The sequence below is a fragment of the Ananas comosus genome, linkage group 17, assembly GCF_001540865.1.
Source record: "Ananas comosus cultivar F153 linkage group 17, ASM154086v1, whole genome shotgun sequence".
NCBI classification, from domain to species: domain Eukaryota; kingdom Viridiplantae; phylum Streptophyta; class Magnoliopsida; order Poales; family Bromeliaceae; genus Ananas; species Ananas comosus.
The window spans coordinates 10,937,593-10,955,252 of NC_033637.1; the positions used below are offsets into that span (position 1 = coordinate 10,937,593).

General features: G+C 38.5%; 3 protein-coding genes and 1 long non-coding RNA gene across 6 annotated transcripts; all 4 read right to left on the bottom strand.

Annotated features, from left to right (window-relative positions):
* On the bottom strand, positions 768–2,227 carry LOC109722975 (germin-like protein 11-1). Of its 2 annotated transcripts, XM_020251149.1 has the most exons (2): positions 1,482–2,227; positions 768–1,373 (listed from the first exon to the last, which is right to left on the bottom strand). In XM_020251149.1, the coding sequence occupies exons 1-2, from the start codon at positions 1,642–1,644 to the stop codon at positions 961–963; spliced, it is 576 nt and encodes a 191-aa protein (XP_020106738.1). In that variant the 5' UTR covers positions 1,645–2,227; the 3' UTR covers positions 768–960. The 2 variants fall into 2 exon arrangements, with proteins under 2 accessions (XP_020106738.1, XP_020106737.1); XM_020251148.1 differs by having other exon boundaries at positions 768–2,227.
* On the bottom strand, positions 2,373–8,300 carry LOC109722923. The gene is made up of 3 exons (XM_020251098.1): positions 8,223–8,300; positions 6,731–6,915; positions 2,373–3,215 (listed from the first exon to the last, which is right to left on the bottom strand). The coding sequence occupies exons 1-3, from the start codon at positions 8,298–8,300 to the stop codon at positions 2,741–2,743; spliced, it is 738 nt and encodes a 245-aa protein (XP_020106687.1). The 3' UTR covers positions 2,373–2,740.
* On the bottom strand, positions 10,196–12,095 carry LOC109723442 (UPF0481 protein At3g47200-like). Its single transcript, XM_020251798.1, has 2 exons — positions 11,552–12,095; positions 10,196–11,162 (listed from the first exon to the last, which is right to left on the bottom strand). Exons 1-2 carry the CDS (start codon positions 12,092–12,094, stop codon positions 10,389–10,391), a joined length of 1,317 nt encoding a protein of 438 aa, XP_020107387.1. The 5' UTR covers position 12,095; the 3' UTR covers positions 10,196–10,388.
* On the bottom strand, positions 13,701–16,974 carry LOC109722875. Of its 2 annotated transcripts, none has more exons than XR_002219566.1 (4): positions 16,749–16,974; positions 15,058–15,207; positions 14,706–14,862; positions 13,701–13,963 (listed from the first exon to the last, which is right to left on the bottom strand). It is a non-coding gene; the product is annotated as an uncharacterized LOC109722875 (long non-coding RNA). The 2 variants fall into 2 exon arrangements; XR_002219567.1 differs by having other exon boundaries at positions 14,738–14,862; positions 16,749–16,973.

Here is a 17,660-nt window from a genome sequence, read left to right on the forward strand (position 1 = left end):
GCAAAATCGCTCATTAGCCCGCACGGCGCCCGCCTTTCTACTTAAAGATGGGCAAGCCTACCTCTCTACTCCTCTCTACTCGCTAAGTTAGGATCTACTCGTCCTAAACTAAGAACAAGAGAGAGATGAAAAAATTCTTCTATTACTTTGAAGTAGAGATTACAAATGAGAATTCTTCCTTCCTAATGAGAGAGAGTGGAGGCCACATCCTTATATAGACCACTCGCCACCCAAGCTACGAATAAAAAGACACCAAATGGCACGTAACTCCAAGACAAAGAGGGAAGCTACATATTCCCAAAAGACTATAATTTATTGCCCATCTAGAAACTCTAAGGGACTCTTGACCCTTCGGTATCCGCACCATCAGTCTTGAGATCCGCATAGAAGCTTCTAAAACGCCCCAGCAAAACCTCCGACAGAACGTTCCTTCGGAGAATGGGCCACTGTCAAGGAGAAGTCAACGGAAAACATTTCTTCCGTGACATATAGCTATAAATAATTTATCCAGTTGCATGCAACTAAGAATGTATTTATAAATTTTATCACTTATATAAAGTGGTAAAATTATTCTCATGTAGAGGAAAAGAATAATTTTTTTGGTTTAAAAGGTGGTTAGCTAGATAAGCTTATGTCTTAGTTAAAATTATTATTTATAACTATGATATTGGATATAGTTTTAACAATTATGATTGAGTCTCCTGTGAACTTCGAAATATAATAGTTAGATCTAAATATATCAAACTAAATACTACTGTATTTATATCTACATGCAATTATAATTGTAGTGTAGTTGCAACAAAGTACAAATATTCCTCACATTTCAACAAGAGAGAAAAAATTGACCATTGTTCTATACTTTGTTCTCTATAGATGATCAGTGAGGTTAAGTAGTTTAAACAGGTAAAATAGACATAAGATTGTACAAATCCCCAGCTTTAATGAATCCCAACCTGCTCACTACTCGAACAATGACATTTCCACTGCATCATCACCCATTCCCATCACTCTAAGTCTCAGCATCCTCTCCACCATCCTCTGAACAACCTCGGACTCCGGCGTAAACATCGACCCTGCGATGCTGGCCACGCCGGGGTTCTGACTATTGAACACCGAGTAGGCGGTCGCAAGTCCGAACCCTGCATTCACACAAAAGTGCAGCAACCCCCGTGGGAACATAAACACGTCGCCCTCGCCAATGGTCCTCTGGAAAAGCCAACCGTTCGAATCTATGAACCCCGCAACCACCGTTCCATGAGCCACGTACATCATTTCCGATGCTCTCGGGTGCGAGTGCGGCAGTACCATCCCGTCCATGGCCAGGTCTGTCCGAGCCATCGATAGGCTTTGTGTGTTTAAGCCTGGAAATTCTGCTGCGGTTACGACAGTTACAGACGACCGGAAAAAGTTGTCAACGTCTCCAGCATGATTTAGTAGAGAAGTTTTGAAATCAGGCGCGGAGATGTTGTTATGGTTTTTACAGGGGAAGCCGTTGATGAAGAGCTTCTGCGACCGATCGCCTTGCAGTGCAGTCGGGCACACGTCTTGAAGAGGACCGTCGTCGGCAAAGCATGTCGAAATGGAGAAGGTGAGGTGAAGGACAATAACAAGAAAAGAGGAGCTCATGATAGTGTGGAGGTTCATATTGTGTTTCTCTTGGATTCTAGGGTTTTGTGGTCAGGTGTGCTGGTTAAATAGTGGTTGGAAAAGAGTAGATAGATAATGTTGATAAGTATTGGATGCTTTGAGTTCACTGCAAAATTTGCTTTAGATTGTGTTGGGAGATGATTGTAGCTTAAAGATAAGATAGTAAGTTTTTATCTAATTCAACACCAACCAATGCTTCAAACACAAGTTGTTGCCCAAAGTACATGTGCAAAGCTTAATTTAGATAACAATTACAATAGTGTGAATTGTACTACTAGTTCCTAAACTACTGGGCAATTAAATAATCGTTTTGAACACCTGAGCTCTTTAAAATGTTTCACTAATGTACATATCCCTATTTTACTACAAGGGTAAAAGTTATCGTCTACATTCCATGCATCACTGTATTCATGCACTCTGCATCTATCAACCCTTTTATCTTCTATCTCACATTTTAATCTTACTATCCATTGAATTGCAGCTTTATACTTAGCAAAAATCAAATTACTGGGGTTCATAGCATAAATGCACAGATGAACCTGGTGCTTGCAATGATCTTTAAGTTTATAACAAAGTGAAACAATTTCGCAAGTTTGAGCTCTTCGATGTTTGAACTTAAAAGTTTGAGGATCTAAACAAAACATGACTAGAATTCGGAGAATGAAAATACAATTTACCGAATGTAAAAACAAGGAACATAATTGGGTAAGCAAAAAATCATTAGGTTTTCAAATAATACAACAAGATATGTGCTACTCAATGAGAACAATAGGGGTAAACACTGAGTGATACTTTTTAAGTTAACACAACTGTGAAAAGAAAATGCACTTTCCCTGACATTACAAGTGCCAGCTTAAAAAAGAAGATACCACTGGCTGGCAAGACAAATAGAGGGAAGGCGGATTTTGTATCTGTATATTGCCACCCAAAAAAATCAAAACTAGGGCACCAAACAGATTAAGGAGTTAAAAGAAAAATAAAAGATATGCTGGTCTAAAGGCAATGGGAACTTAAATTTTAAGCCTTATAAATGTTAACTAATCCTTGATAAGGTGTATAAATAGAAAAGAGAAAAACTACTGAATATATAGTTTTACTTTCTCTTGGCGTCTTCAGGCAACTCTATAACTTTGCTGTCTTCATCTTTCCTCTTATCGGACGAAGAGCGTTTGAGCTCTTCAGCAATGGCGAACTTAGAGGAGTACTTTTTGATCCTCAAGGATATTAAAACACTCGAGGCAATTCCCAGTAGAGGGAAAAAATAAGAGTAGATATTAGATTTCTTAGAGCCAGTGGAGGAGGCTACAGCGGCACCTGCGAGGCTGCCGATGGATGTATTCTGTAGGATCATCGGAAGGCACCCGATAATTGTTGGGAAAAGGAAATCGACAAGAAAATTGACATTAGTCGCGGCTAGGGCGTAGTTGATGACATAGGAGGGCAAAGGAGAGAACCGAGCAAGAAGAACGAATCTCCACCCGTCTTGTTCGACCCCTCTAACGAGAAGGTTGAAGTACTTATTTCTTTGCACCCACTCCATTGCGGATTTAGAGCTCCTGAAAAGTGCCCTGAAGAAACACAAAAGAGAGAGAATATAAAAATCATGGTTGAAGTGGAAAGAAAGAGGAAGTTGGTATATATGAGATAAGGAGACTAGAGTTTTTGGTTAAGGGATGAGAGTGAAATGTGTTTTCTGATCCCTGCAAAACAGATCTCCAATTTGAAGCTTCAGCTTTTATCTGCCGCATGAAGCTGTTGAGTAGAATTTAATGAAAAAGCCATTAGGGCTTTTTTGAACAGCTCTACGAAACAACACTACGCCAAAATTTCTCTCCAGGCCTAACAGGCCCGTATTACAGCAAGCATGAAAAGTATCAAAATTCTTCTCAAGGGCCAAATATTCTTCGAATGCAATAACTACATTCCACAACATTATACTACAATTCAGCTCTTAATAATTCATTCAATGAGTAATGCAGATCAGTGAATCTAACACAACTGTACAAGTACCAAATTAACAGCAGGACAGATCTCTATAACAACAAAGCAGACTTCGACAAAACCACTAGTATGGGGCCCAACCAGGTATGGAGCTAATGGGCGGGTACTTTCTTCTTTCAAATGAAAAAGAGGGAATAAGTGGCCTCTAGGTTTCTCGGCGAGGAATCCCCTATGTATAGCATCCTAAATTTTCAAAATATATTGCTCTTCTCATAGATAGCAGAAGTATATTGGTCTCCTATTCCTCGAATCACCAGCAAATAATACTAAGGCCCCATTTGGTTATGCATCTATTCACCAGCTTCTCCAATCAACTCATAGCGAATCCATGTGACGATTGTTTGGCAACTCCCATGATTAGCAGTCCGCAAAAAGCAAGATGGTAGTTATGCACAAACTTTTGAATTCCACCCTACATTCATGAAAGCATCTACCACCTAGATGCTTTTGCGAACAGGTGTTGCGTACATGCACGCTGCAACGCAACATATGGTTACTGCTCAGCTAAACAACCCCGAAGCCAGTTGTCATTTCATAAGCAAAGCAGCAGTACTCTTCCTATATCCTCCGATCGCCACCCAAAAATTCTAGAGCAATACCCACTCTTCCTTTTTCCCTTTTGTAATACAAGAGTGTTTCCTGTCAACATATAGCATAAGGAAAGCTTTGTGGTTAAAACCATTTCAGTTGTCTTTGATGGTGTAGCAATACAAGTCAGTAACTAGAGTTTACTAATACAAAGAGGTTCCTGAAGTAATCTGTTGAACCCAAATTTTCCGAAATTGAGAAATGTTGACAAGTTGACTCGCCATACAGCTGTCACATTAGGAAAATATGACTTTCCAAAGTTCTAAATCCTGGGCGGTTCACTAATTTTCAAAAATTGGCAGGCTTAAGGGCCACCAATCCAACCATCAGGCCATGATCAGTGTGACATCCATATAGCATAAGAAATAAAAACATAAGAGTATACAAATATATATATGCAAAAATGATATTAAACGCAGAAAATCGTTGCAAACAACTAATGACTCCTTGTCTACTCAGTTAATAACCTTAACAGTCTTACTGCAATATAATAAGGGAGTATTAATTGAATAAATTGCCATTTACCAGTATAATTGAGATAGAAACAGAATAAATATTGGAACAGGATAATAACGGCCAAACTTGTATAACAGATGTAGCCATAAAATTAGAATAACTCCAAAACAAACAAAGTAAATCAATTTATCCACCTTCAAGCAAACAATGCAGCAATAATCCATCATCAAATTAAAATTAAAATACAGAAACTTTGACTACAAGTCCCTATCAACAAAGCGGGAAAAAGATGTACTTTCACACTTAATAGATCTATCTTTGGAAGCACTTTGGTATTAATAGGTAAACTTGCTCATGCTGTTAAAAAGAGCAGATATTAGAAACATAGTGGTTTCAAAATATTCAGGGGAAGAAACTGTTGACTTCTCAAAACCAACATATTATAACCTCTCAATTCTCCAAACTCAGAAAAACTTTTGCCAATTGATACCTACGCAATTAAGCTTTTGCTGAATCATACTATTCAGAACAGGACTTAGAGATCGCAGAAACCATGTAGTTACGTAGAGCAAAATGATTTACTATTTACTAATCAGATAGAATGACTAGCCAGAGTTTTTTGGTAATATGGGGCAGCATTGAGGATCAATGTGCAATTTGAAACATTTTAGCATTAAGTTAATGCACTCCTAGGAATCAATTGACTCTAGTTTGAACTTTAGGTAGAATTCATGTTGTCTAAATCCATTCTCTGAAAACAGAAGGGAGGAAAAAAAACTTATTTGAGTCATCAACTACTAACGGATTATTTTATATGCTTCAGATAATGTAAAAAATAGTCATTCCATCATCACATACACCCAATCGTTTACGTGATCAAAATTTCGCTTGTAAATTACCAAGTAGGAATGTATCTTCCCACCAACAAAACTAGTGATGTTTACGATAACAAATTCCGCTAAATACTTTCCTCAAATCACTAAAAAACATGATCTCAATAACCATTGAGTATTCGACACACCTTGTTTCACAAGTAATTATTTTATTGTGATTAATACCCTCTCGAGCAACAACTGAAGTTAGAACTCATGACAAACACCTTCCGTGTGTCCATTTTGTTTCCCTCAACCTCAACAAAAAACCTAACCTTGGCGATCTAGAAAAATATAGCTCAATCTCCAATAATCAGCTAGAAACACAAACATAGAAAAAAAAAAAAGAAATTTTCCTAAAATTAGACCCTAGACAGTGCTATATGATAAAATCATCTAATTTTTGTTTAAAGATAACCAAAAATAAAATAAAATTTCCTTAATAGAACCCTAAAGACAGTAGTACGAAAACTATACAATTTCGACCCCATTTCCCCAAATCAGAGTAACTAAAAATGCCCTAGATCAATCAAAGCCCTAAGCACAGTGGTGATGATGAAAAAGGCAAAAAAATAAAATAATAAAAACCTAAATCAAACCCTAGATACAAGACATAGAAGTAACATATAATAAAATCATATAATATCGATCACAGTTTTCTAAAGCACAAAGTTACCATTAGATCGATATTAAAAAAAAGACATAAGCGCAAGAGTAGTCAAGATGAACAGCGGGAAACGCACGAGATCGACCAGCAAGGGACATTCCTCATCTCGAGATCATCAACTCCACCGTTCATCTCGCTTTGCGTCCCCAATCATTTTTGTTCGAGATTTGAAACCCTAGAGACAGTAGCACGAAAATCGCACGATCTCGATCCCAATTATCACAGAGTAACCAAAAATTGCCCTAGATCGATCGAAATCAAAACCCTAAGAGCGCACAGAGCGGAGCAACAACGATGACGAACGGTGGGAAAGGGACGAGACCCCCCCAACGCGAGACCGTCAAATCCACCGTCCATCCAGCTTAGAGATTCGTGCGAATCGCTCGAGACGAACGGGGGATTCGGTGTTCTCGCACTGGGGCGCCGTCCCCGACACATTTACGAGGGGACGAGATCGGCGAGTCGCGCGATGAAGAGGAGGAGGAGGGGGGATACGGACCGTCCGATGGAGAAGGAGAGGGAGGCGGCGAGGACCTTGGCGGCGAAGACGCAGAGGACGCCGGGGAGGAAGCCGAAGAGGAGGGGGGCGGCGGCCTCGAAGAGCACGGCGTTGGGGAGGCACAGCGCCAGGCACGCCGTGTGCGCCGCCACGTACGCCGGCGCCGCCCACGGCCCCCGCCGCGCCTACGCGGAGGAGCATCACGGAGAAGCCCCCCTCCTTCTTCTCCTTCGTCTTCTCCTCCCCCGGCATATGCGTATGCTATATGCTTCCCCTCTCTCTCTCTCTCTCTCTCTCTCTCTCTCTCTCACCCGCCCTTGTTTTCAATTTGCTCCCGCAAGGTTAGAAATCAAGTTTGCAGGGAGAGTGACGGGTAAACAAATTGTATGGGGAAACGCCCCAAATTAGTTAGTTTGGGGCCACTGCCCCGATGGGCGCCGCATCGACCACTGCTCTACGCAGGGTATATCAAGGGTGTAAAACGGGCCGGGCGGCCCATCGGCCGCCCGGTCCGGAACGGTATCAGGCCGGGCTATAGCACCTAACGGATAGTGTAGAACCGTACCGGACCGGCCCGGCCGCGAGCCTCTGGTCTGCTAGGCCTCTCCTTTGGGCCTAACGTTCGGCACGGTACAGCCAGAGACAGGCTTGTGCTTGCCGGCCCAGGGAGAGCGGCGGCGCAGCGCGCACGGCACAGCCCGCTTGGGCCGTGCCACCCTTGTTTTGGTCCAATGGACCAAAATTCTTTGGTCCATTGGACCAAAAACCCATCTCATATTTTTTTCAAAAAAATAATATAAATTTATTTATTTGAAAATTAAATATTTACTTTATTATAATTATTTTTATAAATTTAATAATTTAACCAAAATATTAAATTAATAAATATTTTATTATTTATATTTTAAATTTTATACTATTTTTTTAAAAAAAATTAAAAATAAATACTCTAAGAGGCGGCCCGAAGCACGGCCCGTGCCTTCCGCGCCGAAGGCCATGCCGGCCAGAGGCTAGGAAACTCAGGAGCAGCACGGCACAGCCCGGCCCGAAATTGAAGCCAGGTCGGGCCGGCTCGTGGCCGGTTTCGGCCTGGCTAATGTGGGCCGTGTTGGCCCAGCACGGCCCACATTACACCCGCAAGTGCATCTTAAAAATTAAATCTTTTAATTTTTTTAAATTATAACTTAATATGATAGTATATCAGGTATGATTTAAGATTTACGTGGTCTAAAATTTACAGTTTTGATTTAAAAAATTAAATTTTAAATATTAATTTATTCCTGATTTTCTGAAATAGTGTAGAAAATTTTTAATATTCTTAATTTTTTTTCAAAACCAAACGGAGTTTAAAATTTTAAATTTTAAATAATAAAAAATATATAATTATTATATGAGTTGTAATTTTAAAAAAATAAAATTAAAAATTAATTTTATTGTGCACCCTGTATAGGTGCACCAGGTGCCCTCCGAAGTCCTGCTGCTCTACCTATACTCGGAGAAGAGTAGTGGTCGATGCGTGGCGCCTGTACTCTGCGGTCCCCATCGGGGGGTGGCCCAAACTATAAACCATTCCCCGTACAATTTTTGTCGGTAAAAATTCTAGCGTGTGATAGTCATATCCAACCAATTAAATTATATTTTTAAATTTCATCCATCCAATCATAATGTTTAAATAAATTACTTTTATTATAATTTTTTGAAAAAAATATGTGATTGCCTAGATATAGTCATATGAGTGAGGGCTTTTTTTTTTGCATTTAGCCTCCTAATAATTTTATTCTTTTATAAACAGTTTTATAAAATTTATATTTATAAATTTATCCTATCTACGCCACGTAAGCATAATTCCTGGCACATGTGGTAAGTCAAATATAATGTATTATTCACCGTATTTAGACATGACGAATAATTCTCTGTGTTTAAGCTAAATTTGTACCGTTCCTATGTTTACGTACTTATACATTTTGCGGGGTCTATCTAGTGCGGTATAGATGAGCTAAACACGGTAAATGATTTACCATGTTTAAACATGATGAATGATTCACCGTGTGTAAACACGATAAATCATTCATTGTATTTAATGCAACCCCCACCCCAGCAGTGTTTTATTATATTTAGAACAATAAATCCAACACAACATCAACACAACAATACAATATTAACAGAACATCAATATCATATCATCACAACTACATATCCAAAAATAGAGCAAGTTTGTTCGATAATATAAAAAATTTCGTACGGTTTAAAATTTATAAAATATAATATCATATCCTCCTCTTAGTCCTTCTTTCTCGACCATGTCCATCTATACGCCCCCGACCACGACCGATATTATTTACCTAGTAATTTTTCGATATCATTTACCTAGTGATCGAAAGGGTTTTAAAATCAACGGTGGAAATAAAAATCTCACAAAAAATTATGATATAATACTAAAGTTTTCATCAGTATTAATAATATTTCAGCCTAGCTAATTCTCTCTCTCTCTCTCTCTCTCTCTCTATCTCTCGCTCTCTCTCTCTCTCTCTCTATCTCTTTCTCTCTCTCTCTCTCTCTCTCTCTCTATATATATATATATAGAGTCCAGCTATGGTGCTTGTAAAAGCACTAAACACTTGGTGCTTGTAAGTTTTTTACCGTTAGATCTACTTCTCGGATCATTTTCAACCATTAGATTATACTATTCAACCAACCACCCACTCAATCCTAGATGGCCCACATCATCCTAACCGCATATCTCTTAATTCAATGGCTAAAAATCTACAAGCACCAAAAACTTGGTACTTTTAAAAGCATAAGAGCTCAATTATATATATATATATAGAGAGAGAGAGAGAGAGAGAGAGAAAGAGAGAGAGAGAGAGAGAGAGAGAGAGAGAGCATATATGTGCGTATGTATGTAGAGTCTGGCTGTGATACCATCGATAGCACCAAACATTTGGTGCTATCGAGTTTTCCGCCATTAGATTTAACCATTTTATTATTTTCACTTGTTAGATTATATTATTCAACCAATAACTCAATCAATTTTAGGGGGTCCACATCATCTTAATCGTATATTTTTTCATCCAAAAATCGAAAATCTAATAGTATGAATAGTTTGATAGTATTAATAATATTTCAGCCTAACTATTTCTCTCTCTCTCTCTCTCTCTCTCTCTCTCTCTCTCTCTCTCTCTCTCTCTCTCTCTCTATATATATATATATATATATATATATATATATATATATATTGATAGAGAGAGAACAAAAGAGTAGAGTTACTATGTTTTGAAAGCACCAACTAAATCAATTAGATGTACATGCTTTCCAAAAGTTTTTTTCACTGCTGTGAATAAAATTATTATTTTAGACGGAAACAAAGCGGCGTTATTAAAAAGTGCTCATTGATATGGCATCAAAATAGTCAACAATAATTTTGTACTTAATGCTGTTTATTCTGCATGGCATCAACAAGAAAAATCATCTTCTTCACAAAGCAACCACACAACAGAACCATTTATCATGTCGAAACTCGAAACCAATCTCATCAAGAACATAAGAGAAACTGCAGGAAAAAAAAAAAAATCATTCAGTGTTTCAATCAAACAAAATAAAAGGAAAAGCTCACACACCAACTATTATAAGAAATTAAGAACCATGCATCAAACTCGATTCAATGTAGCGACGGCGGAGAAGGCGGCGGCGGCCCAGAAGAAAAGTTGTTCTGTTGGTAGTACGACAGCACGGTGTAAACAGTCTGCATGATAGTCAGGAAGAGAAGAATGCTGGCAGCGGCGAGGGGAACAGCTGCCAAGGGGCTCCTGAAGTAGGCGTAGGTACGGACAAGGTTGGCGCGCAACCTTCTCCACGGCTTCTGACGGTAGCTGCTGACCATGCGGTGCACGTCGTCGAGCGAGCTCTCCGGGTCGAGCACCAGGTCCTTGGACAGCCTGTTGAACATCTCGGCCACCGCCTTGTCGCTTTCGATGAGATGCCGTATGATCCCTTGGGAATTCAGCAGGCTCACGTCCTTGGCGGAATTGATGATGCCGGTCATGAGGTACATGTAGCAGGTGACCTCGGCGCCGGCGTCGATGTGGAGGCTCTCGAAGGCCATGAGGTTGAGGAACATGTACTCGGTCCCGTCATCCACCATGATGACCGGCAGGCTGAGCACGCCGTGACTGAATTGGATGTCGCGCAGGCTCTGGGTCTCGCTCTTCTTGAAACGGAGGCCGGCCTCGTAAAGCTCCACGGCTGGCCGGATGATGTGGCTTGAGGCCAGCTCGGCATCGGTCAGGGGACGCGAGCAACGGGGTGGGCTTTGGAGGAGCATGCTCTTCCGGAACACGTCCAGAGGGTGCAGGCCCATGCCCACGCCTGCCGCCAGGGGCTGCGAAGCTGTTGCCAGGAATTCGAGCACCAGCCTGTTGATCCGGTCCCCATTCTGATCCAATTAATCGACATTGCAGAAAAACAGAAAGTTACTCAACACTACTCTTGAAAGAAACCAAAAGCTACAGATTGGCCAGTCTCGAATCTCGATCAGCGGCAAATCAAACTATAGAATTAAGAGGCTCCCAAGAATTCATTAATTAATGAAGGTTTTATTTTTTTTTTTTTTTCTATTGTTTTGTGCATATATATATTAGTCAGTGAAATCATTTGACATACATACAATGTAAATCTTTCAAATTGCCCATATATATATATAATAGTTAGTTTTCATACTGGTCCCATGCACGCACAACTTATTAGCAAATTAATCCGAAGAGCTAGCGTTTCGGGAATAAATATATGGATTGCTTTTGAAACGGAAAATACGGAGGTACGTACCGGCGGTTGTCCGGTTTCGACAGCAACGAGCTTCTTCAGGAGCAGCAGAGGCAGCTGGTTCTCGATAATTAGCATGTCGCTCCGTATGCACGGAAAGATGTAGAGCAGCCCATGCCTGCTGAATATCGGGTCGTTGGACGCGTAGTTGCCGGCCAGGTATGCGGTCTCCCGCATCACCTCCAACATGAAGCACCCGTCCACGATCATAAGCTTCACGAATCGATCCTCGTTAATGAACACCTCATCCAGTTTCTGATACGCGTCCTGCAGCTGCTGCACCTCCTCGTACATGGCCGCCGCGAGGTCATCGAACCGCACTTTGACGCGCTTGACAAAGTGCATCAGCGCCCGCTGCTTGTGCTCCTCCATGGGCCGCAGATGTGGCTCACCGTGGTGGAACGGGCCGAAGGACACGACCTGTGGCGAGTATGCGTCGCGGTTGAGATTTTTGATGTGGGAAGGCACTCTGTATATGGAATGCTTGCTCCAGTACCGCTTCTCCGTCTCCGGCGATATGTCCGTGTCCGCGATCCGGTTGCACATATCCACCACCCATTGCTGCTGCTCCTCTTCGGTGCCCATTACTGCACCATAATTAATTATAACTCAAAGCTATATGTAGCAAGATAATATCTATACATACATGTTGACGGTTGTTTCACATGGTATCAGAGCAGGAGGTCCTGAGTTCGAGTCACGTCAGGCTCCTAGCATATTAATTTCCTCCTATTTAATTTAAGCCCACGTCATGGGCCGACTAAAAAGTTTCGAGTCCAGACGTGAGGGGGAGTGTTAAATATAAAAATGTTTAAACACCGTTCTCTAATAGCTTAAGTTTTTAGAGTACAACGGTTGTTTCACATGGTATCAGAGCAGGAGGTCCTGAGTTCGAGTCACGCCAGGCTTCTAGCATATTAATTTCCTTCTATTTAATTCAAGCCCACGTCATGAACCGATTAAAAAGTCTCGAGCCCAGACGTGAGGGGGAGTGTTAAATATAAAAGTGTTTATATAATTTTATATTCAACACACACATAACTTATTTCTTCAAATTTTGCACAAGCACACACAACTTATTTCTTCAAATTTTCCACAAGCGTTACGTATGTATGTGTGGGTAAGTTAAAATTTTGCACAATTTATCAAAAGTTGTACTTGAAGTACGTACCATAAGAATTAATCACCCTTTGCAAGTCAACAAATAAATTAATATATTATGAATCTAAAATTATTTGTAAAAAATATGTACATGTTGCGCCTCCACCATTCGCGGCCTAGGTTATAAATATTCATATATTTAGAAGCTAAATGAGCTCTACCTGTAAAAGCAAGCTAAGTACAAGAAACAAGTTTCCAAAGGCACAGGAAATCGAGCTTTGGAGATGGCAAATGAAGTCAACATTGATGAGATTTCACGACAAGAAGAGTCTGAAACAACCGTTGTACTCTAAAAAAGAATAGTATTTTAAATATTTTTATATTTAACACTTCCCCTCATGTCTGGATGACTCGAACTCAGAACCTCCTGCTCTGATATCATGTGAAACAACCGGTGTATTCTAAAAACTTAAATTGTTAAAGAACAGTGTTTAAACATTTTTATATTTAACCACTACAACATTTTGTATTAAAGGTGGCTTTTATGGGTACCTATAGCGGCTTTTTGAAAAGCCGCAATAAAAAGTACCGGCTTTTCTGAAAAAGCCACAAAAAAAGCCGGTGAAAACTGAGTCGGTATAGGTCTATGTCAATATAACGGCATCTTGCAAAAGCCGCATTTTAGTGCCTATAGCGGCTTTTTGAAAGCCACTATCAGCATTTAAATTGTGGCACTACTATAGCCGCCTTTGATTATCTATAGCGGCTTTTTGCCACAATACTGTAATTTCTACCGTTTTTAAAAGTTATGGCAATTAAAAAGCCGCCTTTAATTAGTATAGCGGTATTTGGTGTGCCACAATGTTATAGTTTTTGCGGCTTTTTGATGCTGTTAATAAAATTATATTGTGGCTTTTTGAAAGCTGTTAATTTGCATATACAATGACTTTTTATAAAGCTACAATTGATTGAAATATAGAGACTTTTTAATATGTATATTAACTAGGAATAGTAGTTGTATGAAAGATACAATACAAAAATGACACATTCATAGCAAAAAAAGTTGTTTCATTCATATATAAGCCAAGAGTATTGAATGAAACCAAAATACTAATTGTTCCTCACATTCTCAACATCAATAAAATGATAAAAAACTCTAATATTCAAAAATAGTTTTTTAGAAATGACACAGTAGCTCAAAACATAAAATGATGCTAAAGGACATAGTAGGTCCAAAAACAAAAGAAATAATCAACTATCACTGGAAGGATTTGATGATGCTGACGTATAGCAAGTTCCCGAAGACTCAAGATTCTGTAACAAAAACGAAAATTTCTTTAATAAAATAAGAATATAGTTAACAATTAAAACATAATGATAAAATCGATAAAATTATCTAGATACAAATTCCACGAAGAATTGTATATAATATATAGATCACTTTCTCATTATTAGGAGAGATTTCCTTTTCATTCTTTATGAAGAAAAGAACATAACAAACCAGCAAAGCTTATTTATTAGGTGCCAAGTGCCATGCATCCAAATATTAAGATGATATGACAAATTAAATTTTGTGATAGCTTTCCAATCTCTCGCTGTGCATCTGTCACCCTAGGAGTAGTAGATTAGAGCTACAAATCACCTTTCCTATATGATTTATCAGAGCTACAAATCTCTCATTTAACAAGAAACTTTTCTCTTTGCTTGTTTTTCTCTACAGAATTAGCCTAAGGAGTCAATGCTATTCCGATGCATTCAGTTGAGAGATTACATAGAAGGTTACTCCCATATTGGACACAAATTAAAATTCTGATGTATATATATTATGAGAAATTTCTTTATCTATCAATTTAAGCTCTCCAACTTGGCATGTGTTTTTTAACATAGTATCAAACTCAAGAGAAATTAAAAAAATCTTCACTCCACACACAAACAAAAGCTACATTATTTAATATACGACATTATTTAAGTTTAGATAAAAAATTTCAAAATGCAATATAGTTCATTATATTTAGACCATGAATGAATAGCATGGAAACAATTTAAAAGAAGAAACCTGAAGTTTTTTGGAAGAGGCAAATAATTGACCTAAGTTGGACACTGGGTCGAACCACGATGCCGGATCTCTACCAAGCTATGGCCCATGTAATCCTAAGGGAAAAAGATTTTTCGGGCAACTGCAGCATTGGGGTTATTCGAGTACCTCGCTTATTCTACGTAAAAAGAATAACAAACTTTTAGAGCCGTTAGTCTAATAAGCATTATTAAGAAAGTATAGAGGAAAATAAAGCTTAAAAGAATTAAACGAGACGTCATATTAAGTAATATAAAAAAAATGAGAGAGATATACATAACCATATGATATTTCTACATTCCGTTGAAAGACATTAGTCTGAATTGATGCTAACCTTGCAAGAAAAGCTAATTCTTGTTTCTCCCGGATATCGGCCTTGAGCTTGAAGCAACCCACCAAAAAGAGGAAGAAATGCACTACTAGTCAACACCTCACCAGCCACATATGTGAGCTGCCCATTTGGAAACTGCAAATCCAGAAACGACTGGGACAAAGCACCAAATCAGCAACTTTGTGTGTCAAATACAACCGATTTTTATTTGTCAAGAAGACATCCTTTCCCATTTTTTGAAGATAAAACATTAGACATTTTGGCTGAAATGGTTTTAGCAGGATTTCATAGTAGATAATCCTTCTATGAAAACATGCATATACTTTTATGAAAAAAAAATCATTACATATACTTCACACACACACACACACACACACACACACACCCCACACACACACCTATATATATATATATATATATATATATATATATATATATATATATATATATATATATATATATACTCTTTTCATTTTTATTATTTAATCATATTAAGCTCAAATCAAAATTTCTTATGTGTTGTATTGTTGGGGAACAAATTAAATTTAAATATTTGTTCGCAGGCTGTGTGCACAGAAGCAGGCGTCTTGCTTTATAACCGTGCAAGTTATGTAGTTCGAGGATAAAAGATGAATACATACATTTGCAGTGGCTTGGTTAACAGCAATTGGCTACAACTGTATGAACCAAGCATTTTTGGTCTTTCCTCTTTTTTTTCTTTTCCATTTTTGGTATATTGAGAATGCTAACAGCCGACAATGATAATGGCAGCATAGGAGCCCATCCAAAGGCACACAAATCATGTTAATTTTTATTTTTTTTAAAAAAAAATAATAGTACTTAAAGGAGGCCTCAGATTTTGCATCAAAGAAACAACTGCTATTATAAAGACAATCTTGTTTCAAACTCAAATCTGAGAAGGCATAAGACAAAACCAACGCTCGAAGCATTCTCTCATCGGCCCTAATGCAAGAATACCATACTTCCCTAATTGGAATGGGTATCTGAAACTATATTCTTAGAAAATTAGACAAAGTACTAATTATAATGCTTTACATATGTTCATATATTGATTCCGACATCATCACAAACTACATCAAAAAAAGCACCAAAAATAGCATAATTCAAGCAGAAATTTGAGAATGCACCACAATTACATAATAATTTGTGATCCACCAAACAAAGCAACAACATAATAATTCGTGATCCAGCAAGTCTTTCGCCATGACAACACAAAGGAACAGAGTCACATAATGATTCAATTTAGAAGTCTAAGTTACAAACTCAAAAAAACATCAATATATCATTTAGCAACCAAATCAAACCAAATTCCTCAAATTAAAAACTCTAACAAACAAAGAAGATCCTAAACTACATAATGAAGAACCAATTCAAAGCGATTACGAGAAGGAACCCCGAACTACACCAAAAAAGCACCAAAACACCAAAATTGAGAAAAAATTTATGGACGCCTTCAATTACACCTAACAGGAGCATTGGCTTAATCAAAGGACCAAAAAAATTTAAAAAAAATCTTCATAAAATCCACACGATCCAACAACATTACAATCCACCAACTTTCAACACAAAAACAAAGAAGAATATAATCACACAACAATTCATGGCACTAAGCACTCGAATCACAACCAAATTCTTTACCAAAAAACCTATGGGACAATTACGGCTCAACTTACCAAAAAAGAAGTAGCAAAGAGGGATCACGAAGGTCGACGAATGATCCCTCCCAATGCGGCGATCGCGTGCGAGGTCGAGAGGACGCGGGTGAGTCAGGAGGAGACGGAGTGGGAGAGTGGGCAATGGGGTTGGAGGAAACGGAGTGGGAAAGAGGGCGATGGGGTAGGTAGCCATTTGGGTCTGTGCGAAGGGGAGGAAGAGAGGGAGAGAGAGAAAGAGAAAGAGAAAGAGATGGGTAATTAATTATGGGCTAGGCCCAGGAAGAGAAAAGGGAAATATATAGTTTGGACTAATATTTTGGGCCGGCCCATATCAAAAAGCCGCTAAATAAATGTCGCCTTTTAACTAATTTCCTGTAGTGAACACTCCCCCTCACGTCTGAGCTCGAGACTTTTTAATCGGCCCATGACGTGGACTTGAATTAAATGGGAGGAAATTAATATGTTAGGAGCCTGGCGTGACTCGAACTCTGGACCTCCTGCTCTGATACTATGTGAAACAACCGTTGTACTCTAAAAGCTTAAGCTGTTAGAAAATGGTGTTTAAATATTTTTATATTTAACAGAGGACTTACTAATAGTCAGTGAGTTATGACATAATTAACTTATGTGTAAATATTATATTACTAATTTAATTTTATTAATTAAATTAGTATTGAGCTCAAGCCGAATTAAATTAAAATTTAATAGATCGAATTGATTAGTGATAAGAAAATTTTAATTCTAGTATTATTCTTATTCTTAATTAGCTACTATTAGTTGTAAATTGGATTATTTCTCGGACGTACCCTTTTTTTAAAAAAATTCTAGCTGCCACTCCTCTCCATTGTTCTCTCCTCAAGTAGAGTTAATTATAATAAGATCCATTAGTAGAATTAGCACCTAAGTGAGTATTTCCATCAAATCAGTAAT